The 27650-nt window shown below is 42.3% G+C and overlaps 1 protein-coding gene across 14 annotated transcripts in view; it reads left to right on the forward strand.

Annotated features, from left to right (window-relative positions):
- Positions 1 to 927: 927 nt before the first annotated feature.
- Positions 928 to 27650, forward strand: part of tmcc1a (transmembrane and coiled-coil domain family 1a) — a 48897-nt gene continuing 22174 nt past the window's right edge. Inside the window, exons 1-5 of one of the 14 annotated variants that reach the window (XM_030423098.1) lie at positions 928 to 1037; positions 2758 to 2838; positions 3399 to 3499; positions 13722 to 13771; positions 14320 to 15249. In XM_030423098.1, coding sequence (XP_030278958.1) covers positions 14563 to 15249 — 687 coding nt within the window. In that variant the 5' untranslated portion in view covers positions 928 to 1037; positions 2758 to 2838; positions 3399 to 3499; positions 13722 to 13771; positions 14320 to 14562. Of the gene's footprint in view, positions 1038 to 2757; positions 2839 to 3398; positions 3500 to 13721; positions 13772 to 14319; positions 15250 to 17504; positions 18109 to 27650 lie in introns of those variants that run through there. The other 13 variants (XM_030423100.1, XM_030423102.1, XM_030423097.1 and 10 more) reach the window with 13 other exon arrangements.

The following is a 27650-nucleotide window of genomic DNA, read 5'->3' on the forward strand; positions in this document are numbered from 1 at the left end:
AGGCTCGCAGAATCAGTAACTTCTTTTACATCATTCCTTAAAACCGACTTGTTAAAGATTTGCATTTATGTCAAGTCACCCTTTTAAACTGACTTTTCATCTTTCTATCTTTTTATCCAATTACTGCTCTTAGTGGAATTATCTGTTTTGATTTCCTCTCATGTGTTGCTGTTTTAATTTGTCTATTATGTCTATTTGAAGCATAACTTTTCGTCTCATTTTCTTTCTCTGTGAAATTACCTGTTTTATGGCTTTGACTCCTTTTACTTGGAATGACTCATAATGTCATTTTGTGTTTTTACACTTTCTGTTCTGCCTTCTTGTTCTAACTCATCTCAGACTAGGGTTCCTTGTTTTTGGCTAGACTGTTGAGTGATTATTCTGCAATACCGTCTTCCTGAGTTTCCTGCTTTTGCTTGTTTGTCAAAGCACTTTGTAAACTCTGCATTTAAAGGTGCTATATAAATGAACATAGCCTATATACCATGTCATTATTATAATTTGAGTCATTATGTCTGAAGTTAGGTCAAGTCAGTCTTTATGTTCCAAATCCACTTGGACAAATATGTATGTTGAATGGTAAGTGAAAGTTGTTTGGCATCTTTGTTTTTTTTTTTTTTTTTCAGGTCTTCGTCTTTGTTTTCATTTTTTTCTCTCTCTTTTTATTTAAGAACTTCACATAAATTATAAACAGTCCATACAAGTTCAAAATTCCAAAAACAAAACATAACACAACAAAACAAAACACAGTCTAGTGGTCTGCGAATTAAAAGCACTACATTTGAAAATATCTAGAAGAAGAGAAGTTGGACTTTAAGGATGAGTAAAATACCAATCTTTGAGTGACGAGTGGGTCTTCTTATCACAACACAACCTCTGGTGTCTTCCGTTTAGTTTACGTCATACGTCATGACGTCAATCTGTGGGCGGGACGACGGCAGACCGTGGGGCGGACGGACGAACTGGCACTCGGAGGAGGGTTGCCGCCGCTGCTCGCTGAACGCCTGTGTCAGCCCCAACAGTTTGCTGTCAGCCTCGTAAGTGTGAACTGTATTTTTTTAGTTTGGTCGTTTTGGGGTTGTTTTTCACCGTCAGTTATGTCGTGTGTGTCTGGTGTGCTGAGTGTCTGTGCCGCGGGGAAGAGCTGTTAGAGAGTGTCGAGGTAGACATCTCATCGTACAAGCAGCTCTGTGCAAATGACACACTAACGGGACTGTCAACCTGAGTCCGTTAACACACTGCTGCTGCTCACTGACAACACTGGACTAACACTTCAAACACTTTTAGCATTATTTACATGTTCATATGGCTAAATGTAGTTTCAAAACATACACGAAGTTTTAGTGCTTTTAAGTTGCGTGAAGTACGTTAGGGGAAAATTGGCAGTTATCTTTCTCAACGGTCGCTTTAAGGTTATTCCATGTCCTGTGCGGACGTTTTGCTGCAGTACATCAATAACAACATGATTGAAAGTTGTAGTTGTGTACAGGTTTGTGTCATTGCCCATGCAATAGCAAACAAACAGCAAAAACACACTTGAAATTTGTCGCAACTGGACACATAATCACCTTATCTGCTCCCACATTTTACTATTTGCAAGCCTGTTACGCAGCAGAGTATTATTTGTGAGTATTTTAAGTTCCAGTTGATTCATTAAACTTGTATTTTTTTTTTAGTGATTATATTGCAAGAAAGCTTGCTTGGCATGATCTATAGTTACTGTGTCAGTGCATTAATGTTATCATAGACAGTGAATGTTATTGTTGTTTAGGGCTGCACGATATGGTCCAAAAGTGATACTGCGATCATTTTTGACAGATACTGCAATTGTGGTGTAACTCATGATTCATATGGATGATTAAATGTTACATTACAGTTTTCATTGTCATCGAAAAGCTAGTAAAATCATGATGATGTGAAATTTCTCCCGGTCTCTGCCAAACAAACAGGTTTTATTACATCTGGAGAAGATGCTTCACAGGCCAGAGCATCTTTGCAAATTTTATCAAAACACTGTTTTTTGACACCTTTTACCTTTATAAGACAACTGCTGTTCTTGCAATTTGGATATTGCACCTAGTAATATTGTGATTTTGATTGTTTTGCAAATAATTGTGCAGCCCGGTTGTTGTTATGTTACTACATATGTTTGTCACAAGAGTTAGATGACCACAATTGAGGGATAGTTGCAATAAAATGCGTGTTTCTTAGCCAACATATAGATATCTGCTTTTTTTACACCCTAATATCGGGTCCAGGTCATGGTAATACTAAGTGCTACGCCGTGGACAGCTGGAATTGTTTCAGTTTCTTGAAGATGTTTCACCTCTCATCCAAGATGCTTCTTCAGTTCTAACTTACTTCAGTAAGTACGTAATATTGGCATCGGTATCATCCTCGAAAATGAAATATCTGTTGAGCTCTACTCATATTGATGTGTTTCTATGGCTCATGATATTAGCCAGGGCCCCCTGCCAGTTGCTTTCAACCTGCACAAGTTTTAATAAACCCTCTGATGCACTGAAGATATGTCAAGGAAATGGATAGACATCAGCTGCCTCATTTAATCTGATCCTTTGTATTCCTCACAGAGGAGCATTTTTTTTCCCGCAACCAATAATTATCAGTGTCTGGGAGACAGACAGACATACGCATTCTCACACACGGGCATGCAGTTAGACGCAGAGAGTACAACGTGCCAAGGAAGCATTTAGAGGATTACTGTTTCCATCTCACTTTCTCTTTTCTCTGTTGAAGACCTGAGGGCCTGATGTAGCAGGTTGTCATCTCCTCTGCAATGAAGGAAATCCACTCCAGCGACGTGATTATGGACTGAAGGTTTGTTTTCATCCACTTACTTTACTCATTCATTCTGATTGCTGTTTGCATCTCTCTTGCTCCTTCTCTGATGGTTGTGTCACTACAATGCATGTACATTAGATACACATGTAGAGGGTTGGAAGGACCTGGTATGACATGATGTATCTCACTATCTGTTCAGCATACTCTGCTAAGTGGCTGAGAGCTTGGCTGCCCCTTCAGGGCACTGCTAACGCAGCCATTCATGTCTCACTTTGACGGTCAGACCACCACGATGACGCTACCCTCCTCCTCCTCCTCCTCCTCCTCCTCCTCCTCCTTCTACTCTTCCCACTGCACTCACATTGTGCCTGAGCTTAGAATTCTTTGTACGAGTATGTTTGTGTAAATGTATGTGTGTTTGCATGCACGATGCTTACAAAACAGAACTCTGTGGTGGTTGCTAAAGATGGAGTTGCCTCCTCCTCTGATTTGCGCTCAGCCTCATGTAACACTTCGGCATCGGCTGAAGATGTGCTTATCCAGGATCAGATCACAAGATTAACACAGCTTGCTGTATTCTCGCCTTGCTGTCACAGGGGCTGATTAATTGGCCGTGTGTACAGGAAGCCTGCATTTCTCACAACAAAGCTGCAGAGATGGAAATAGAAAGATGACATGAGATGGATCATAGTTAAAGGTATAAATATTTTGGTTTTATACTGTATATCTACCATATATGTAGAGACTTCTGTTGTAAAGACTTAAGAATTTTTGTATATGTACAGTTAAGAGTTTGGTTGGATTAGATAAACACTGAAATAACTTATAAATTATCATTCTGAAAGGCAGTAATATGACCATAAACACTGCTGTTTCATTTGTTCAGCCGCAAACCCTTACAAATACAAATTGCTCCAATTTCCCCCCATAGTTTGAAGACACGCAAGTTTGTTAAATCGGCGCTTAAACTGCCCTAAGTGTGATCCTGAAGATGCGTTTGACTCTTTGTTTGGATGGGTTCGACTGTGCTTTGCCAGGGATGTACTTTTAGCCCGAAATAGGCCATGCAAAAGCTTCAGCCCCATGTATCCCTGAATAGAATAAGTGGTATGGAAAATGGTTGAATGTTGTCACAGAACATTTTGTAATAAGAATAGTTAATTTGTATAAGAAAATATTAAAGGATAAGTTCCTAAAATCACCTAAAAATAAAAGTTCAGTCATTATCTACTCATGCTTTTGGAAAAGTTGAAATTGTAGGCAACAAAAGATTTTTGTAACTTCACACCAAAACAGTGATGCAGCATTCTCCTAAACAACTGAAGTACATTTGGACTTATTTTAAGATGAAGGAAAAAAAACAGCAACTGAAAAAAGCAAACATTAAATGGTTCCATCCATTTAATTTAATTTGCCTCAATCCAAGTCTGTGGAAGCACAGATATTCCAGAATTCTTTGAAAAGACTTTACTTACACCCTTGTTGTGCGGTCGATTTGGGATTAACGAAAGGATGTACTATAAATGACGTCTTTTAAAATCAATTTGGGATCTCAGGGTTTCCAGAGACTTGGAATACATGCTGGATTAGCTGCTGGAGCTGATGAAGCCATTTTATGTTTTCCTTTTCAGTTGTTTTTTTAATGTTTTGAGCTTCAGGTGTTTAGGAGAAAGTTTGAACGTTGTTTGTCGTGAAGCGCCAGAAAGATCTTTTGGGGACTACAAAACTTTACCTAAGTTTGCATCGCCACGGGGGTGAGTAGACAAATTTAATGGCATATTTTCATTTTTGGGTGAACTAATCCTTTGTTTCTTTTGTTTAGTGCCTAATACATGGCAGCTCAGATGAAAACATTGTATTTTTTGTGCTGTGGAGACAATACTGCCGAGGTCTGTGTTCAGTTCTTGGCAGTAGTACAGTACCTCAGGCAGTGTTTGCGAGTGGGAAGCTGGTGAGGGATCATATCTTTGTTGCTTCACTGAAGTCCTTCTGGTTAACACTTGTGAGCTCAAATCAAGTCCCATTGAGATGCTGAGAATGTTCATTGGGTTCATTATATCTTTGTTAATGTAAATATTACTGCGAATAAACAATATTGAGGTGTACAACCACATCACGACACAGGATGCCTCGTTATCATTTGTGAAGTTGTGTTTTGATGAATGTAGAGTTGTGTTCAAGTTATAAGAAGTTATGGTCGCAATTTTTTTGTTTACACTTCCTTCCAAACAAATGATGCAAAAAGTTCAGTAGGGGATTCAAAAGGATTCAGATAATCAGTCTTTTAACCTTTGGAGTCTAAATCTCAGCATAGTTCAGGCACTAATTTGGCTTTGCAAGGCCAGCCGAGGCTACGGAGGAAATGCTGTATCTGTGAGAGGAAACACGCTTTCCTTTCCTCTCTATCTCACACACATGCTCTCTCGCCTTCCTTCTCTTCCAGTAGGCCAAGGGTAGCAGAGGTGTCATGGCACAGCTTATTTTAGATGCCATGGACTGAAATCATTTTTCATCAGTGTTTATATCCCATCAAGAAACATGTACAAGTTAAAAGCTTGGCTTCACCATCCTGCTTATGCCCTAACTGTGGATAGGCTGGGTTTATTCTTTCCAGTACGACTGACTCCCACACTTCTAGATTGAAGGTGAAATTCCTTTATAAAAGCTGCGGTTTCTAGTGGCAACGAGTTGCCTGCTTCCCTCAGATCCCTTCCTGTTTGAAGACAGAGGCAGAAAAGAGGCAGGGGTCACAGAGCGTCGCAAGAGTTTGTACTGCGGGGCTGAGGTCTGTGTTTTAGTATTAAAGGATATGTTCAAAATTAGTTATGTTCTGAAGTTTATCCAAAGCTTCAAATGCTTCAGTATCTTCTTCCAAGGTTAGTAATTTTGGTATAAAATTCCATCTTTGTTTTTTCCTGTTGAGTACCAAGAACAAGAAGAGGGAAGTTTGTACCAAAAAGGATCAAAATAGAAGATTTTCTCTTCTCGTCAGCTGATAAACTTTCCAAAACATTTTGTCCACTGAAGGACGGCAGCAGATTTTGACCTGGACTAAGATAATGTTATATAGACGTTTCCTTCTGCACAATATTGTTCACCTTCGTTCCTGTTTGTTTACATCTTCTAGTCTTCAGGTGACTGACTTTAGAAGAGGGCATGTTTAGGTTTGGAGGTCATGAGCAATATCTCCTTTCAGCGTAAATCTACTCCCAGAACCTAGACTTGATATTGTTGACCCTCAGCCTACGTGTTGAGCCCAATATTACACTCACAGTAAAAGCTTCAAGACCAGCGCTTGGATGTGCTGATCCCCTCTAACCCCCCTACTGGGCTGTAGGGGGTGTCTGGTTACCTGAACTCCAAGATCTGACTGAGGAGTTATTTAAATAGGTGACGATGCAGATGATTCATATCTGACCGCGTAAAGGTTTTCTCACCTGCTGACACCACAGAGACCCAGATGCCCCCTGGCCTGAAAACCTGGCAGGTTTATTTCCTCAGTCGCACAAAGTGTTTGTTGACCCTGACACACATTGTCTGATCCATTCCTTACGTCTGTGCGCGTTTAACACAATCTCCGGTATGAGATTTCAGCTGGTGTGTAGGTGGTTTCCAGCATGTTGACAGCTAATGATGCACTGCCAGAGCTGGTGGAATATGAGATATGTTGGCCAAGTTGGAGGCTTGGGCCGCTGTTAACCACCTATCAGGTTAGAGAGTGAGAACCAGTTTGGAGAGCTTTAGATGTATCACATACTTATTTCTCCTCTCGTCCACGGAGAACAGTTTGAGAAAATCTGTAAATGAGAGCCTTAGTCTCGCCATCAGGTTGGACTTATTAGGTCTGAGTTGAGTGGTATTGCAGTTGTTGTCAGCATGGAGCAGTGTCGGTTCCATCCACAAGTTGAATAATTCATTAGAACACTTGCTGTGTTGTTGAGCACAGATGCAGAGGTGTGCCTTAAATAAAGCTTCCCCACTACAAATGTAGAGCCTCATCCTACATAAAGTTTAGCATGCCGCCAGATGACTCACAGCCAGTTCTTCAATTCACTGCCCTGTTATCTGGATTTGTTCACTGTCTCTACACCTCCAGCGATATTTAAAGCCGTGTATAACTATAAAAGATGAATAGCTCCTCTGTCGAGATGAAATTTAAATAGGCAAAGTCTATGTTACTTTGTCTTTGCATCCTCCCACCTCACAGACTCTTATTAGTTCATCTCAGATGACTCAGTCTTTCTTCACACCCAATTTACCACCTGTTGTTCCCTTTGTGTTAGTGTGTGTTTTGTGTATATGTGTGCGTTTGTATATTTTGGATTTGATTTTGATGATCAACATTTTTTCATGACAACATGGGCGGTGGTAGTAATGAATGAAGCATATAGAAAACTAAATAAGTGATTGGAGAAGCATAGCAAACTGTGGCTCAGTTATGCTGTTGATCAGATGAATTAAGTAATGTTAGGCAAGGCAGACTTCTGCATCCACAAATGAAGGTCATGCCTTTAGTTAAGCTCAAGGGATAAGTTGATCATATAACATGCACCCTGTCAGAAGTGAGTGGCTCGGAAGCATCTTTTAAAATCAAGTCTTGATCTCTGGGCGTATGGAGACTTGGATTGCACCGAACAAGCCTCATGGAGCCATTTTATGTCCTTATTATGTTTTTAAAATGTCCCCATCTTCTTCAGTTGTTGAGGAAAATACAACAAAGCTGTTTGCTGTGAAGCTCCAGAAATGTTTTCTGGGATATTAAACTTCCCTGACTTAACATTGGTGTAGGGGGTGAGTGGATAATATCTGAATTTTTATTTTGGTTGATATTTTCCGTTCCTTACCAAAAATCTTTAGTAAAACATGTATCAAGGTCAGTTTAAGACAGTTACCAGCTATGGATCCGTGTCATTCGTCAACCTTTAAATACAAGTCTGTGGCGTCACTAAGCAAACAACGTGTTTGTTTTTATGTCTGCATGTGTGACTAAGTGATTGTGTGTCTTCTGGTTTGACAAGTACCTGGAAAGCAGAGCACAACTTTGGCAGCAAGGCCTCCCCCTGGGTTCCACCTTGCACAATGGGGCGTTGTGCCTGCCTCTGTCAGGGAACTACCTGCCATTCACCTCCTCATTCAGACACACTCTCTGCTGAGCACCCAGGCTGAACCCGACACGGGCGGGCGAAACACGCCTTGTACGGATGCCTTTGATCCAGTCTGGACCCTTTCACCCCCTCTGTAACCCTCTGTTTCTCTGCTCTCACTTACTCCCCATCTGATACAGACAGTTGTGTCTCTTATCACACCGTTTGCAGTATGCTGAAGTCATCTCCTGCACTGTCAGAACTGACACAACTCTGCCATTCGCTGCCTCCCTGCCACACACACACACACACACACACGCACGCACAGATAAATACAATAACGATTGTTCCTGTTTCCTGCTTATGCTGTCATTATGCAGCTGCTGAATGAGATATGGTCCATTTTCCATTTGTCAAAGACAACTCACACAAACGTATGTACACATATGCACATTTCCACACAATATAATTCCTGGTATCTCTCTGTTTTTCTTTCCTTTTTCTGTCTTTGATAAAAACACACATTCGTGCACACAGTCACACACAAACGTCGCTGCCAGAACTCTCTGGCCTAATTCCCCTCTTATTGATGTGTGTCTGTCAGTGAAAGAGGCGCAGCACAAAGAGCAGCGATGGGCCTGTGTGTGGCTCAGAGGGAACAAAGAGTGGTCTATTCCACACCAGCTCTCAGACTCTTCTGGAAACACTGCATGGGCTTGTTTAAGCTATGGCCATATTTTGAGTTCAGTAACTGTATGTTCAACAATGAACAACAACATGGCTGCTTTACTGTCAAAGAGCTTGGGACAGATTGACCTCCACTTGTGTTAGTCATGCCTTGTTTGCGACTTGTTTTACAAGTCAAGAGTAAAATTAGATGGGCAATGTGTAAGAAGTCTATGAGCAATTATCAACACAATCTGAATGAATAGCAGTTTTGACACAATGATTGTAACTGCATTGATAGTGTTGCAGAGATATCTAATGAAGTTGGCATGCTAACCAGCCCGCCCCAGTCTAAAGCTCCTCAGCTAGCGGTGTTAATATTGACACTCCCTTGCTCCCAAGTTCCAAGTCCTAACCGCTACCTGCACAGCTAACTGAGCTAACTAGTCATAGGCAGCTACAGTTAACAGCAGTTTGCAGTTACTCTGGTGATATGTCGCCCCCTATATTCATTTTGGAATTCATTTGACGATTGACAATTATTACATTTTGTACCTTTTGAGTAGAACAGTGAAGCTGAAACAGTGATCAGGTTATTGTGTGGATATTCTTTTGGGACTACTGTAACTATGGAAAGGAAAAAACTGTGGAAAGACTTCTACAATACTGATTAATAATTTATCTCATGTTGTTAGAAATGGCAGATTGTATACTAAATCACGTAAATAAAAAAGTTGTCACGCCACCATTGCAACTCTGGAGCTTAACGTTCTTTTCAAATAATTATCTTTGATTGCCGTCTTTGTTTAATTATAATAATGGATGCTATTTTCAGAACACTAAAGTGCCACATTTTCATCAGGATAATCGTTCTGCCTGAATGAGGATTCAGCTATGAAAACAAAGAGCTGAAGTAAACATTTACAGCGAGTTGTGATATTATGATTTGTTGTTACTGGCAGCTTCTTTAAATGAAGCGAAGAAATCATGAAGTTAATTGTGAACATTGTAAAGAATTGATTACTATACCTTTTCCTTTTATTAAATTTGAGTTGATACTGTCTGCAAAATGGCCAATGAGAGCGGTTCTCATTCCCAGTCGTTCACCATCTATCTAGTTAAGCTGGTCAAAGACAATGACTGCAGGGCCAGACGGCTGGCAGCTCAGCTGAATGGAATGAGCTACAGAGCTAAGGACAAGGATGTGTGTGTGCATGCGTGTGTATTTATACAAGGGTATGAGCGAGGGTGACGCGGTTCCAGAGAGGCCATTGTCCATGTGGCCGTTTGTAATTCCCCTCTGACAGCATTGTCAAATTTCTGAGAAACATGCTGACTCACTGCCGAGGCTACTGACCCCAGCTGTCACTGACACCTGTTAATCACTGATCTGTTTCTGTGGTAGACACGGCCTAAATACATCAAACTACATCCATCCATGTTTCTGAGGTTGATCCGAGGAACGAATGAAGAGAGAAAGTGCAGTTGCATATACAGTTAAAATTGTCTGAAGGATACACTAGATAAGAAATAAAATTGGCAGTGAACCTGAGACTTCTTGTTCTTCCGCATTATTTTTTAAATTAGTTAGCTCAGCTATAAACAAGATCTTTTTTCAGATTTTCAGGGGAAAAAAAACCTGTTTATGTCTAAATGTGCAGTATTATCTTGGTGTTCTGTTACTAGTTTAATGAAGCAATCTGATGTCATTTGGGTCAGAATTGGACAGTCGTCATTCAAAGATCCATCTGGTGTTTGTTCTTTTGCGTCATCGCCTCATCAAGGTGCTTGCTTCCTTTAAATGAAACTCAGATGGACCCCTCACACATACACAATCATACACAACAAGTCTGATAATAAAGCCTTGTCCTCTAAAGGCTTCTGAAAGAGGATTTAGTTTGAATATAAAACCGTAGGCAATCAAGAAAACATCCAATCCAGTGTTGGGATCATCCGGGGGATGAAGGAGGGGATTTACAGACACAGAGGGAGGGAGTGGCAGGGCTTCAGGTTCAGTTTCGGCTTCGGGACAGGATTATATTACGTTTACCCCTCTGCTCCCCAGCTCCCAAACAACAGAAACAGTGCTTCGTCATAATCAATTAGACTTCACTGTGGCTGCCAGAAAATGCAACTTCCTGTCTCAGTGTGAGGGTATGCATGCAGAATCGAGTATGCACGCACACTTGATTATGTTACACTTGTGTGCATGTGTGGTTCAGCCACCATGGTTATAGAAGTTCATAGAAAATTGAAGAAAGGAAGGAAGGAAGGAAGAAAAAAAGCTAGCCAAAAATTTAAATCAGATTAAATAATCTAGAAACATGCTCAGTCATGTAAAACAAAGTGCTTATTGCATTTAGCTATGTGGTAATATTAAAGGGACAGTTCACCACCAAATTACAAAAACACTTACTTGTAGTGCTAGTAGTCCATCTAGATTGTTTTGGTGTGAGTTGCTTAATTCTTTAGGCTAGCACCACGAGGGTGCAATCTTGCTCCGTTATATTGGAGAAAAGATGGACATCGCAGTGGCTGGTATCTCGTAAACTCAGCAATTCCCTACAAAACAATTTAGATGGATGAACAGGACTTCAGGTATGGGGAAAATTATCAATTTTTTTAATTTTGAGTGAACTGTCCCTTTAATATATGTGTTTGAATATTTGCATTCCTTATTATTCTCAGGTAATACGAACACGTTTTCTTCAGAGTATTTGCAACATAATTGTGCATTATGATAACCATGATTTCCTCATAATGAACTGGATTTTTACTGTGGAAAAAAACAACCTTCAACCATATGGAATCATGGCCCAGGTGTAATCAGTAAACCATGGCAAGTTAAAGCTGTGTTATTATTCGTATGAAGGGGCACCGCTTAATGGTTGACAGCACAATATTTTATGAGCTCCAGGCAGCAGCCAGCTAGCAGGTGACTAAAGAGAACCTGTTTAACACCTGCTCCCTCTCTGTTTCTCTTTCCTTCCCTCTCTCCCTGTATTTGGCAGGCTACAGTGGCTTGTAACTGATTGGCATCGACATCCTCTGAATTGTGCACATCAGTATCTGCCAGTCTGAATCTGCCTATCACGATCAGCTCGTGGAGAATGTAAAAGCTACTGTGTGAATGTGTTTAAGTTGCATGAATGCGCCCATTCTTGGCAGTGACAGTGTGGGCATTGTGAAGAGCAGTACGCTACCTGCAAGCAGCTTCTCGCTCGTTCTTGCTCGAGTGCGAAACTGAACAGCTGATTGTCTCCACAGCGATGTGAAGCAAGTGTGTCACAGCTTAATTTGCATAGATTGTATTCTCACACAAGGCTGTACAATACGGCTGAAATCTCATATCCTGTTGTCATTTCAGACACAGATAATGGCACATATCAAAATATAGCTCATGTTCTGTGAATTGAATGAACAGTTTATATAAAATAACCACATAGAAAGACATATTGCTTATATTTTGTAATATACTGTCAAATTAAAGGTGCACACTCATATTTGATTATTGTCCGGCCTTTATTTCAAGCCTTTGTGCACATTTTTAGTTAATCATGTAATAAACCATTAAGATAAATTATTTTTGAAAAAAGGTAGATAGCAGGTAAGCTGCATGCTGCTTGTTGTTGATGATGTAATCTACAAAAAAGATTGAAACCTACGTGGTACTGACTGACATTAAGCATGTGCAAGATTATTGAACACAAATGAAGCGATGCCTGCGAACTAGTTCAGGCAGTCAACTCGAGCTTCACTGCCATATACACACGTGATATGCTACTCTCTCCAGACCATCTCACAAACGCACCCTCTCTATTGAGCGGGTTATTTAAACGCATGAATTTCCCCTCTCTCCCTCTGGCTCATCAATGCTGCTGATGCTCTGCACAAGCATCATCACCCGCTCTTTCAGCCCACCACCACCCCAGCATCCACCTGCAGGCTCTGTCTAGGGGGAAATATATTTAACCATCACTTCCCAATATCTCATGTAAACGTATCTGCGGGGAGTGGTGAGGTCAGAGCCTAGACGCCAATATCTAACTATGTTCTGCTTGTAATAAACATTTCAAATGTGAGTTGTCTGACTGAACTGCAAGTTGAGCCACAATAACAGTAGGGATTGGATTCAGTTGTAATTAGATGGTCCTTGAAATGTCAGAAAATAGTGAACAATACCAATGTTTCCCAAAGCCCAAGATGACATGTTCAAATGTCTTGTTTTGTCCACAACCCAAAGATATTCAATTTGCAGTCAAAGATGAGTAAATAAACCAGAAAATAGTCTTTCTTAAAATTAACTATTTAATAATTTATAGAAATAGTTCACAGTTAATTTAAAAGATGACAACTAATTTTATAATTGTTGCAGCTCAAAACTATAGTCATTAAAGGGTTAACATCGCTGACAGCTGCTTGCCACAATATTGCTATAAAGAGCTACAAAATAAACATTTGAGCACAATCTGAAAGGATAGACGTTTCTCTATCGTCAAATGATGTTTAATGCCATATCCCAAAGCCCTTTTAGTGCAGTTATAAGAGGTGCGCCTGTCCGTCCAACTTTGTGTTACTCTTCGTGACCTGACAGTGCAGCTGAAGGAATATAGTTTGAGTATGTAAGCGTCCCTCCCCAGGGCTCTGAATGTTCCTGCCTCGCTTGTTTTGCTCCCCCTCAGTGGGAGCAGCTATTGATGCTGCAGGGAGGCTCGGGCAGACTGCCTGTCTGTCTGTGGGTCTATCTCTGAGGTGATCACTGCTCCACCAATAAGGTCCCTTTTTGAGGGAGACGGCTTTTGTGTTATCAGGTGTCCACTCTGTTGGGTTTGTCGCTGTCTTCAATGCAGCGAGGCAGCGTGCGGGGCTGCAGGATGCGATCATGCACTGTGTGCTGTGTTCGTGACATGGCTCTGTGTGTTGTTTCTTGTGCGGAAACCCTCATCTCTTGATACCGCCACGGAATAAGGAAGGGATGTCTTTTGGGATGCTAAATGAGCTCTGGAAGGAATACACCCGGAGTTATGTCGCACATGTTCTGTTCAATACACCAAGCATGTTCACAGCTCATGGTGAAAATAATTATTGCAAACAGAATCACATGCTTGAAGCTAAAAATTATTCTCTGTGTTTCTGTCTTCGGTCTCCCTCCCTCCATCCTCCTCCCAGGTAAACCACAGGACTGAGTCACACGCGGCTGACAGTTGGGCTGATGGTAGGTGGGTTCCTCCTCTCCTGATATGCGCCATTATCTCTTTCCCTCTCTCACGCCTGTACTTTTCTCGTCATCCTTTCTTTTATTCTGCCAGCCTCTTGTGCTTGTCTGACTCCATCCCCCTCCAGGCTGTTGTTTGTATTCTCAGCGTGATTAATTCATTCATTTATGCTTCATTTTGTGAACTTGTGTGTCATGCTAGCTAACCTGGATCCAGTTTGTTTTCCTTTTACTACATGCATTTGCCCACAAAAGATTGGCCTGTTTGAATGTGGAATGATTCAGAGGCCTGGCATGGCTGTCACTGATGCAGCCTGTCTGACACCATATTGAACTGATGATGCAGTATTTATCCTATTTTTTTTTAAAAACACTCAATTTGCATGTAAATGTTGGTGTTTCAATGCCGATGAGTGCCGACCAGCATGCACACTTTAAACAGAATTTTGAAGATGCAAATGGTCATGAGTTTAAGTGAAAATAAGTGAATGCATGTCACTGGATCTAGGCCACATTCCAGCCTCTCATACTACATCTCTCTCTCTGTGCTAGACCAGCATGGCTACTTGTTCCTGAATCAAAGATGCACGCTCCCTTTGGATTCATCCCTCTGACTGCCACTGAGCCAATCCAAACCTCCATCAGACAGTTCCATCTCCACTTACACTGATCTCTTTTGTACAGTAGTCTAGTATTTTCTAGTCTTTTCGCATTCAGTCTTTGCCCCAGTATGACCCTCTGCATGTAGAGAGCTGTTAGCAGACTGTTTAATAGGGCATTTTCTCCCTGCTATTCATGAGAGGTCAGCAGGGACATATGCAGCAGGGGGATGATAGTCAGATGGAGCAGGAGGAGGTGGGTTCTAGTTCAGGTCCTGGAGCTAGAAGAGAGGCAGTGGGGTCACAATGCCCGGGGTTGAAGAGGGCCTCATCCCAGTCAGAGCACCCCTCCTTCAGTAAGATGAGCCAAAACGCCAGGGAGAGCATGGGGATTCTTGGCCAGGGACTGAAGCAGCTGTTCCAGCAGCAGCGTAAACGCCTCTCCCTCTCTCGTTCCACCATCCCCTCCTCGTCCTCCTCCTCGTCTTCCTCTGTAGTGTCAGCAGGTGGCACCTCCCCCTCTGCCCCCCAGGACGCCTCGGGGCCCTGCTCTCCTGAATCTGACCACCTCTCTGCTCATGTGGTTCCCTCTGCAGCTGGGCAGGGCTCAGCCGCTGCGGGCATGATGAGGCGTGGGACTAGCCTCCAGAGCCGGCGCAGTAAGGGATCCGGGTCGGGATCTGGGAGCGGAGACCGCGATCCTCTCCTGAGAGGGAGCCCCCAGGCGCCGCACCGTCGCTACACCCACGATCCACAGCATCATACCAGCCGCCCACGTTCCTCTTCCACCACTGACACCACACCCAGCAGCCCCACCCCTGGGTACATTGGCGGCGATGTGGTGCTTTCGTCGGGGTACCAGTCAACAGAGGAGACTGATAGGGTAAGTGACAACAGCCGTGAATCATATTATCACGACACAGGCTGATCAATGTGTCTCTTTATCCTTTTACTGGTGTCAGACCTTGTTTGTCAGTGAACTGTCCATCAAAAGCCGATGTTCACCTTGCTCCTGATGAAACACTCCCTGCTGTATTAGCTGTGAATGCAGAGAGCCGGGTCTATACTGCTGTCTGCTGACTATTGATCAAGTGCAAATGTGTTTTTTATGAGCAAAACATTGTCATTAATCGAAGCCATGGCCTGACACAATGCGGCCTCCTAACAAATGAAACACAAAAACAAATGCATGCACACACTGATATAGATACACACCAACAGTGTAGCCAGTGGTTAGAGGATAGGGTCACAATTTCTCAATACAACAATCCTTATCATGTGCAAAAACATATTCAAAAGTGTATGTGACGCTAATATCAGGCTTCAGCAGTCAGAGTAATCCTACAAAGTTACAGTCATTTAAGTACCAGATTCCATCTTTGAGTCACCATCCCTCCGCATCTTGGGACACAGACGCCATCTGTAGAGACACAGAAAGGTTTCTGACTTTGGGAGATATTCCCTTGACTGACAAACTCTGCTACTCTGTTGACTGATGAAGTATTTCGTAATAAATTCAGATAAAGTTCAAACTTTCCACTAAAACCATATTTCGCTTTTAATGGCTTTGTTCCAGGTTTACAGTAAGTTCTGTAATGTACTGCACGTCACTGTGGTTTCGGAATCTTTACTTACGTATTCAGCTTGGATAACCATCTATTGATGGAGTACAATATGTAGTCTATTTGAATTCATTTGATGGCTATATAATTAGTTTGTGAAAAGCTCTACCTTTTTTGTAATCCATACATTATTTCAAGTAGTGTACTGTTTCCCATGTTAAACGACTTTAATGGGGGAAAAATGGCATTGTCTTTGTGTGTGTGCGTGTAAGAAATTTTTACTTGTATCGCACATTTCATAAATCAAATAATTGAATGTGCTGTACAGAATAAGGTACAGCAAAAGTCAAAACATGAACATTTCGCAGAGACACATTTAGAATTCAACCACTTTGGTTTATTATGTGTCTATTTTTAGATTAACTAACACATTATTTGGTGGAAACATTAAACAAAATTAAAATCAGTTTATAACAAATTAAGAGTGAATAAAGGCAGTTTAACAGCTATTCTAAGAGGATTCGTTTTTAGCTATTACTGGTTAGAGAAGGCAGTGCAGTATGAGCTATGAAGGTGCTAGCTACTGAATTGCAAGGTATTTGTTTGATAAAATTTGACAGCTCCGTGCAACCAAATATTATACCCCAAGTTTGGATTTTTATCCAGACTAAACCAGACATTTTCTTTCTCTCCGCCACCAGAGGTCACTGTCAGATCAGCTAACCTGCTGTGAGCAGCGCTGGGCTTGGTTCATGTGGAGGTTGTGTTTGCATTATGAGCTCATGTTTGGTGTAGACTAGACTGATCTTTGGGTTAATGAAATAAGCTGTGCCAAGGACTCAGTTTCATTTTGTCACAGATAGAGTGATGGCTGGTTTCCTATCAGTCCAGCAGTGAACAGTATGTCTGGACCAGTGGTTTTTGATATCCATGTTAACTGACAGCTTTAATCTGTAAGATGAATTAAATATCTCCCTTTCCCCCTTACTTCATCCACAAATGTGAGTATCCTTAGATCCTGTGCGAGTGACCTCACCTGGGGTGACGGAGCAAGGCTGAAAGCCAGACATCTGTGCTCCATTAGTCCTGCTGCTGTGATGGACGACCATCAACCATTTTGTGGTCTGTCGCTCGCCCTTGACAGACACGATATAACCTGTCTCCCTCATCTTGAGCTAACATCACAGCCCCGTCTCCACATGGCAACGCAACAATGTCATGTCTTGCCTCGAACTACACCCTGCTTGGGTTGCCATAGTAACAGTGTGGTCGACCTTGGAGGTGTGTGACATCCTGCTGTTTGTAGGGTTCGAGGGGTGCACAGCAGAAAATCAGCAATCTTTTTCTATTCTTTTCTTTTCTTGTCATCATGTGTCCCCTTCTCCTTTTCTTCCTCTTTTCTCTCTCTCTTTCCCTACACTGTCCCCCTCCCTCTGTCCCTGGAGAGAGTTAGTATAGACAGTCGGCTGCTACCGCCTCCTCTCCAATCTCTCCACCCCCCCCCACCCTCCTCCTCCTCCTCCTCCTCCTCACCCCACCCTTCGGCTCACTGACAGGAAGCAGGAGGCAACCTTGCCTTGTCCTAGATGAGTGAGAGCTGAGCACCGGTTGTGTGAATGTGTTACCAGTGCTGTGTTCAGAAGAGGATGTGGAGGGGTGTGTACATGTGTGACTGTTAGACTGCTCAGCATGTGCGCAAGTATGTATACTAGAAATCATTTGTGCATTGGCAGCCATGTGGTGTGAGCATCTTGTGTGAGAGAGAGGGACAGAGCTCAGGGGATCACTGTGAATATGGGTAGAGGGCAACACAGCTGAGCTGTCTTTATCTTTGCTTGCTCTCCCTCCCCTTTTTTGTTCGTCTCCCCCTCTCTCTCTCTCTCTGTATCTCTCCTTTTCTCTCTCTCTCTCTCTCTCTCTCCTCACTTGTGTTTGCATAGTAGACGAAAGCGGTGACTAGAAATGTGTGTGCACATGGATGTTTGGAAAAGAGGGTTAGCTTGTATACCTTCAGTGTGTGTGTGTGTGTGTGTGTGTGTGTGACTGACGGTACAGTGCACTATGTGAGGCGGTGTGTACTTTGGAGGGATATCAGTGGAGAGGAGTAGTAGAGACCAGGTTCCAGCTGTGGGTACGTCAGGATGGTGCAGCGCTTCAGTCTTCGTAGACAGTACTCCAAGGTAAGCTTAAAACACACAGGCTTGTTTAGAGGTTAAAGTGTTGTCTGTGTCTTCTCCCCACGGCAGCTCTGTTGATTGCTAAAGGCACAGTTGTCTTTGGTTTTTGCTCCTGGCAAACCCTCGTGTGATGGTTTTGCAAATCTTTTCCCAACTCTTTGTCTTTCCTTCTCCCTCTCTGTCTTCCAGCTATTTGGTATTGTGTCAGGAGTTGTTTTGGGGCTATTTGGTCAGTGCTTTGTTCAGGACTGCAGTCACAATGGTAAAAAAATGGACTCTATTATCAGTTACAGAACAATACACTTCAGCCAGCCGACAACTGTGGAGAAAGCATTGCTTGCAGTTCTTGTGCTAAACAGAGATTTTCCCGCTGAGTTTACTTTCATTTCAAGGAGTTCGATCCATACAGTAACCAAGCGGTCTGTCTTTATCTCAACTCTTGTTAAACAGTAACTCATGGTTTAGCTGTGAGGTGGATTAGAAACCATCTCCAAGGGGATGTTACATGTAACTATTCGAAAATGTCATGTTTGATTATTGCTGATTAGGGAGCATTTATGACTCATTTGCAATAACAGGCTACTTTACTATGCTACACAACTTCCCATGAGTTTGATGTATGTTTCCCCTGACGACGGTGTTAAAGCTCAGCATTAGGTCTGTTAAGAGCTCACTCTTCTGCAGCTGGTGCTCAGCCTGTGGGATGGATTACAAAGTAGCTACTTATTAATTGATTGACTAAATACACCCTCTCTATTCATCTAATGCTTTGTGCAGTAGTGCTGGAGGATGATCATAAAATGCCTGGAAGCGTCAACATGCACAGATGTACACATGGGCAGACAGCTCTCGGCACAGTCTCACTTTCAGACTGGAAGGAGACTGGAAGGCCTGATCTCAGACTGGCGGAGACTGATCTAGTCTGGTCTTCCCTAACTTCTCAGAGGGATAAAACAGTAGTAAAAACAAACAGAGGAAATGAAGGGCCGCAAGGTGCAGAATGTTTAGTGTCAGGAGGATGGAGGAGTTGTTTAAGACAGGAGGTTGCACAGAGCCAGGGAGTGGGCTGTAGTGGGATACGAGCTACCGAGTTGAGATGAAACAGAAGCCAAGCCTTGGGGCTAGTCCTCTTACACCACAGGATTTTTGTGCGTGAGAAAGACTGAAGTGGAGTTTGTCTTTGGAGAACGTAGCACCCTCCAGGGCCTGTCTGCAAATGTTCACTAACCCTGACTCCCTTGGGTAGATGACCCCACCACTTTACCCCAGGCCAAATATCCACATGTCCACCTGTCCTTCTGCTCATCCTTCTTTTGTCTATCATTTTTTTGTCTAACATCTTGCGTGTTCTCCTGCAGCGATCACTAACCAGCTCAGTACAAAAATGCCTCATAGAGGAATACCAGACAAACTGTAATCATGCAACTGTGTGTACTGCTAAAACGTGAAGTACTCTTAGCAAGGACTAGTCTCAGAGGATCCGTACATTTTATGCCGTGCAAGGCAATTTACATTTTAAAGGGATAGTTTGAGGTGTTTTAAAGTGGGTTTGTATGAGTGACTTATCCACAGTCACGGTGGGAGGAACACCTTCAATTTGGAGAAGCTGTAGGAGCAAAAGTGTAGGAAGCTTATCAACCTACTGCTGTGAGCAACGGGAACATTTATTTTAGCCACCTCAAAACAACAAAAATATCAGTCCGAGTGTAAGCTATATTTAAAAAATGTTCACAGCTTTACCTTGCTGTCAGAAAGCTTTTACCAACAGGGAACTGATGCTGTTATGTTGCTTCCTCCAAAGCCACCAGACTCCATGCGTTCAAGTCTATTTTGTTTGTGTTGTTGTGTGACTTCTGTGAATCAGAACTAACCTTGATACCTCAAAACCTCAATAACACAAACACACTATGCGATCCAGGCAGCGGTAGACCAGCAACTTCCATGTTCTGTGAGCTACAATTACTGTTTTTAACAAAGGAGTCTGGTGGCTTTGAAGAGAGAATAGATGGATAAAGTGGCTTCAGTTCCCCGTCAGAAAAGGCTGTCTAACAGATAGGAAAGTGATGGAAATATTCTAAATATAGCGTAGATTTAAACTGATATTTTAGCTTTTAAGATCCTAAAATACATATTGCTGCTACTTCTGCTCACAGCAGTACATAACGTAGCTTCAAACAAACTATCGTTTTAAATTTCAGATACATGTAGGTTTCTAAAAACTGGATAAGGAAAAGTTATGACTAACTCAGAGTGATACAAAGAAAAAAAAAGGCTAGTTTTGCACATAATGTGTACAAGAAAAAAACTGAATGACATGGAAAAAGGTCTAAGAATTTGTTTCCTGAAGCTCCCCAAGTTTATGTTATTGTGTGAATCTTATAATGTAAATAAACTGAAACACATACAGACAGATATCTTATTGTTTGTCTCTTCATATTGATCAGGCTGGGCCTTAAAGAATGAAAGAGTCCAAATACGGCAATGTTAAAAACTGGGTCAATTCATGAATCAGAATAACAACGTATTAGATAATGAAAATAAAAAATAAATAAATGTATTTAATCTGTATAGTTAACCCGATTGTGTTTATGTAGGTCTTTGGATTGGACACACAAAATGATAAGATTTAGAGGAAGACATGCGGTGTGGCTTAATAATGGCATGATGTTAGATATCATTTTTAAGGGGGAAGGAAAAAGAAAAGTTGCTTGATTCTCTCTCAAAAATGAGAGAACATGCTTGAAGGTTTGCTGTAGACATGGTCAAAATAAATTGTTTAGAAGACTCTATATAAAGTTGAGCTGTTTGATTTGTGCCGTCACATTTCAGGCATGTATTTAGTGGCTTTCACTAAAAGGATTCTTGAAAAAAAACTAAAACAAAACAGAATTAATCACTGCATTTCTTGACAATGCACACTCACTTGTGAAGGATTTGGTCCTGTTTTATAACCTCACCAGTGCTGTCCCGTTAGAAAGTGGAAAGGAGAAGTGTCAGCGGGAGGTGCTGAACATCACCTGGTCTCCTGGGGCTTGTTCCGTCCCTGTTAGTTTAACATCCTCATCACTGCGCTCTCATCATCGCTCCCCTCCCGAGGCTACTGGCTGTGTGTTGGCGAAAGCGTTTGTGCCCTTTACATCAGGACACCGCGGCTCGTCCTGGAACTATTTTAGGAAGATTGAGTTGTTTGAAAAGATAAAACGCATGTTATTGGCAGCTTACAATTAGTTTAATACAAGCAGATGATTATTGAAACTGTCAAGTCTTATCAAACCACTTCCATCACAGACATAGTCGTAAGGAAGACGGTCACAGAAACAGGCAGTCAAACCCTTTGTCTAATCAAACAACTGAGTTTCAGTGGCCTTTCAGCAGAGAGAGGGAGACAGCCACGGGGATGATGAAGCATGTGCTCTTAGTCTACACTGGAGGTGATGTCATCCCGCTGCTGTGTTTGCCAACTATCAGCCCATGGCAAATTGTTTTTCAGGCACTCTGTGCGTGTGTATGAGTGTTACCATCACGACTCTCTGTGGTTAACAGTTATTGACATTAGCTCTGAGAAACTTATGCAGTGTTAGAGTCATGAGGAAGTAGCGTGAAGCCACTAAATGGGTTTGGCTGATCTGTGACTTGTGGTTTGTACTTACTTTCAGAGAGCAGCCACAGCATTTTGAAACATGTCTTCTTCTCTGTGCTGTAATCAGTCTTTCAGTCCAGACAATCAGTAGTGGTATGTTTGACAGTCGGCAGGTGTGCGGCAGTCAATTCTATAGTGTGTGTATACGTGTGACGGTGTGTGTGTGGCAGGAAGACAGTCATTGATCAGAAGAACAAACACCAGTATTGACTGTGAATTAAACACAATGGATCTCCTGTTCTGGCCCTTAATCCTGTCCTGTTTTCTGCTCGCTCCTTAATTACATTACTTGTTTCCAGTATGTTGTGTGTGTACTTTATGTGTTTGTACTCAGATGTCAAATTAATTGGTGTTGGGCCGCCACAAGGCGCCAGGACAGCTTTATTACTCCTTGGTCTACATAAATCCGGGAAGAACCAGAAGCGCTCAAGTCACCATTACTGCGGCAGCTCCCTAAAATAACCCCTTGTTTGAATACAAGAGCTGTCCTAGAAAGTACAAATATTTTCTATTTTTAACTTTACTTTCTGTGAAACATTAGTTATGAAAAAGATGCCGAGTAAATTGGGAAGAACACGTGCAGTTCTCAGCTGCTTCAACAGTGGCGGCAAACTACAGCTTGAAAAACAAACTGAATGCAAAATACACACGCCTTTACTTCATGAAGAGGAGTAAACACTTCACACAGCTGACGTTGGTCACCATAGCTCAAGATCGACTCTTGAGTACATTTCTCTCAGTGCAATCTAGGACCACCGTTTTGAATTGACAACCAAAGATTTGTGTCTGACAACGTTATGAAAACAGTTCCTGTGGAGATAAGCCTTTTTGTTAAATGATACAATCCATTATGTAACTAGAAACACAAATCTCGCTCAAGAAGAAGTCTCACTCTGAAATCTAGTGAGAGGTGAGTTGTTGCAGAAAGACAATGTTGGAAAGGTAGGCCAGAGTTGGAGAGAGGTGTTTGGAGTCTAGAATTTATTTCAAGTCATGGCTGACTATATAACTGATTTTGATCTAGATGAAGCAACAACTGTAACAACTAACCACGTGACAGAGCGAGACTTCTCCTTGAACAAGACTTTCTGGTTACAAAGAATACTGGAATTCCCCTTTTTTCCAAAATCTCTGTTAAGTGTTCAGCTGCACTGAGGATCATACCTTTTGAGTCACAAAATGTTTATACTCCACTCTACTACTACTACCGCTCATATATAATAATCTAGTTGCTTTTGTTCGGCCCTGTTTATTCTTGTTCTTTGTGAGAGAGCCCACCCAGGATCTGTAATCAGCCAGGAGGTCTGTCTCTGTCAACTACATGTTTTTTTATTCCTGTTCTTCACCTCTTCAACTGTCTTTCTTCCTTTTTCTCTTTCTTTCTCTCCACCCTTTACCCTCCCACTGTTTGTCTCACTTCATGTCTGAGAAACTGCCTTTCTTCAGCTCTCACTCCCTCTTCATCTCCCTCCCTCTCATCTGTGTCCAGTGCTCAGACTGTGGAGCTGGCTGCCCATCTCCATGGTAACAGGGTGATGTTCAAAGAGGGCCATAGCGGCTTTACCCAGCTGAACGCTCACAGGTTCTCCGACTGATTTTTCAAGCCACCTCACCAGCCTAGCCTGGTGAAATAACAACCGCTCAGGGAGGGGGGAAAAGTGTTAAAGAGCTAAAATTAGACCCTTGTTCAAATTTGTCAATTCGTTTGTTCTCAGCCTTGTAATTAAGCTTTCTCTTTCGTCAAGTATTTGGAAGTGGCAGAGCTGCTCGAGAGAGACGTGTTGGAATGGCACCCTGTCGCTCAGATCTAAAGCGGCAGCGCTGTTTCCTGTTCCTGTTCTGGCGCATATTTAAATTGAGTCCTCTGAACGACGTACAAAGACAGATGTGAATAGTGTTGCTGGGTTGCTAAAGAAAAGTTCGACAGTTAACAGACCTCCGAGGGGCTCTTGTCTTCCACTTCAAAGAGAATGAACAAAACAAAATTAATAGATGCCATGTTAATGTTTTGTTGAACTATTTAGAATATGGAGAATAGCCTTGAATTAATCAGATGCTCATCTTTGTGTGTGTGTGTGTGGGTGGGGGGGGGGGGGGGTTGGGTTGTGTGCGCTTGAACTCTCCACCCAACTGTTTGCGCTCCCTTTGAAGCGTAGCCCCAGCCTGTTTAATTAGGCTGTTGAATATTCATATGCGATTATACATATAGGCCAACGCCCTTATCCAGTGCTGGTTGCTATTAGCATTCGCGACAGCGGGGAACACATCGGGCACCTCCACACACACACACACACTTACGGCTCATGCATAACAATCAAATATGTGCGCGTGAAACCATCCAGGCAGATGTGATGGTGTGAAAAGAAAGGACTGAGAGAAGAGCTCAAAAGAGAGATGGAGTGGAGGAATGTTTTAGGTAAATGTGTGTGTGTGTGTGTGTGTGTGTGTGTGTGTGTGTGTGTGTGTGTGAGCGAGAGAGGGCGGTTGTGGATCAGCAGGATGGACGGAGTCGTGGGGAGAAAGAGAGGGGAAGATGGAGCTGCAAATTTGAAGCCGTTTTTCCCTCTCAGTTTTATAGGTTCTAATCTGGGCTTCAGTGAGGAAGGAGTCTGCTGCGGCTCTGTGCCTGCTTCTCTGCTGCTATTAATAGACAGACGACTGAACCAGAGCTGGTCAAGTTCACACTTCAAGGTCATTGACTTATATTAATATAACCTGAGAAAAGAAAGTTTTTTCAATTTGACGATATTCAACCCCTTGAGAAGTAGATTCCCCACATCTTTTTCTCTCTGCAGGGATCATTCACTCAGTCAACAATTTTATAAGTTATGCTGATACTGGTGATCAAAATGCTTAGCGAGGGGCCGTACTTGTAGACTGATGGGATATGTTTAAGTTTTATGTTCATGTCTGTGCAAGGGGTCATGTGCATTTATGTGCACATGTCCACAGTGAGTCACTATGGGTCATCCTTTGTGTATTTATTTTTGGCCTGCAGCTGGTCCTTCCTCTTTGGACTAGTGTGTGCGTATGTGTGAGAGAGAAGGAGAGAAGAAATTAGTGTGGGTATGCACGTGTGTCTATGCTGTTTTCTCAGCCGTTGCTGGATTGCCACATACTCGGTCAGTCAGTCACTGAGGATGTTCTGGTCAACCTTGACCCACATAGATGTCAGCACCTCAGACACTGTCCTCCTGCCGGGTTAATTGTCAGGGCTTTGACTGAGGAAGCTGTCAGTATTAAGTGTCAGTATGACTTCATTCCAAATATCCACCTTAATGAAACATTATGTGTTTGGTTTACTTCTCTTTGCTCTGGGTGGTGGTTGTTTTCAAAAGGAAATTACTCATTCTGAGGGAGGCAGAGCAGAGAAAACAAGACAGACAGACTGAGACGGGGCATGCTCTGCATCCCTGCCACTCCCTGCTCTGTCTATATCATTTGTGTGACTCTGATGAATTATGGATGAGGCTATAGATCGCTGAGCTCAGCTCTGCTCCACTGACCCACTTAGAACACACATGCACACACATTTCAAATCTGATCGGAACCTCTAGGGAAATATGGTCATATTTCCTCTTCCCTAATAACCAGAGCCATTCCTCTCTCGTTCTCATGTGTGTCAGCCAGTAGGAATCCAAAGAATCTGTCATTTTTTTACTGTTTTCATCCCACCAGAAAGGCTCATTCCCCACTGGGAAATTACCTCTTGACTACTGAAACAAAGCTGTTTATTTGAGTTTGTTCAGGCAAATAATGCAGTTGGCTGAAAATGAAACAACAACAAAAATAGGCTTTTTCTGCTCGCTGACACACTTTTTTCATCATCCGACATGATGTACCTTCAACTCCCACTTTGTTTTTTTTCTCTCGTCATGATCTTCTGACCTTAAATATTGCATAAACACAAAGGTCACACAGTTTACCGCCCGCACTCACGCCATATCTGCTGTTCATCTCCTTGACATATCCTCCCTTCCTCCCTGCTGTTAGTATCAGCCCGCAAGGCACCTGTGTGTGCCTGGATGTGACTGCCACATCAGGTCTGAATTATGTTAGATAAGGGGCTGAATGTCTGTCAGCAGGAGGACTGATAATGAAAGAATGCAAAAGAACTTCTATTGACAGGAAATGGTTGGGAGTCAAAGACAGTCCTGTAACGGAGGATACTGTCCATACAGAAGATGACACACTCTGTGTAGAATATTTTGTGCTCTAGCTCCCCCTTCTGGATTGAGGCTGAAGTTGCTTGTGATATTAATTTATTGAAATATTCTCTTGTGATCCATTTACCTTTTTATATGGGTTATCCTATGTGGACGAGAATGGGGAAAGCCCTCAACTTTCACACAGCGTAGAGCAGACTGATCCCGAATTAGATGTGATCTTGACAAGGGTCATACTTAAGGGCGAACAGTAATAATTACCATGTGTTTCCCAAGTCATGGAAATTAAAGTATGTTTGTGAGCTCGGTTTTGAAAGTTCAGTTTCAGTACATGAGACAGTCTCTATTAGACAAACTGAATGTCCTCAAAGATTTTCATTAGATAATAGCTGTCAAGTGCTGACGAACGCTATTAGCCAAATGCCAATCCTCGTTATCTGTCCTTCTGTTATGAAAACTTCTGCTTCCTAGTGGCCTAATTCACACAGTGTTGTCTCGCTAAAACTTCCCAAACAGTACCCAAAGCCCCAGACCATCCAATAAGTCTGTTTCAAAGTGGGCAGTGAGGTCAACATGGGGGAACAATGTGTGGTATGGGGTTTGGGTGGAGGGAACAAGAAAACTGAGAAGGGGCCAGACCAAATAATCTCTCGGGGCCAAAAAGCTGGGACTGTTTGTTCTAGATTCTCCATCTTCCTGCTTATGAATAGGCTGGCGGTCTGTTTGGGCCTGCATACTGCCCCATGGTTCTCTGGGTATTGTACAGCATCCAGCCAGACCAACTCTGCATTTTGGGCCAGTGCCCTGTCTGTTTCCATGTTGCATAACCAGGATGGGTTTAGTATAAACTGAAGCAGCTCCAACAAATACCATTCAGCACCAATGGACAAATGTTTCCACCCACGTACCCACTCTGTTTCCCTTCATGTACACACATTTCTCCGCTGTGCATGCACACTTCGTCTCACCCCATTTATCCACAATATAAGTTTCATATCACACCATCAACTGCACATTCATGCTCCTTCATGCTATCTGATAGATGCATATTATCAAATAACAAACCCACTTTGTATTGAGCAGGGTGTACTTTTACCTCAAAATTGCCTCCAACCTACTGTGCCTCAGGCATTTCTGAAGTGGAAGTTCTTATTACCTCATGACTTAATTTAAGATCACCAGATATAGGATTATTGTATTATACTCACTTATTGATACCAGGCACCTCAATATGGCATATTTTTTTCATCAAGATCCATGCATTTTTCCCTGAGAAATTAACTTAAATGTCAAAAAGAACACTATCTCAAAATGTGAGAAAGAAAGTGAGAAAAAAGAATCTTTGTTCCATCCCTTACCCGGATCTGCTCCAGAAGTTAATGGGGTTTATATTGGGCAGGAACCCATTCTTCTTCCAAGTTTTGTGGAATTCCTCTGACAAACCAACCAACCAACCAACCAACAAACAAACAGACACAGGTGAAAGCACAATCACCTTGGCTGAGGTAATGACTTGATATCAGCTTACATATCGGCCCACCGGTTTATTGGTCTAACTCCACATCAGGTAAATTGGCATGTCATATACTTGTATTTTCCAGTGACTTCATCCTACGCTTACAAAATGCACAGGCAATAAAAGACTACAGATATGCTGCGTTCATTTTCAAAGGTTCAAACATTAGACAGTATCTTAGCAAACCCTCATGTACATGTGCTGTATTTTCATGATTTTAACC

This window comes from Sparus aurata, chromosome 7 (assembly GCF_900880675.1).
Source record: "Sparus aurata chromosome 7, fSpaAur1.1, whole genome shotgun sequence".
Taxonomy (NCBI): domain Eukaryota; kingdom Metazoa; phylum Chordata; class Actinopteri; order Spariformes; family Sparidae; genus Sparus; species Sparus aurata.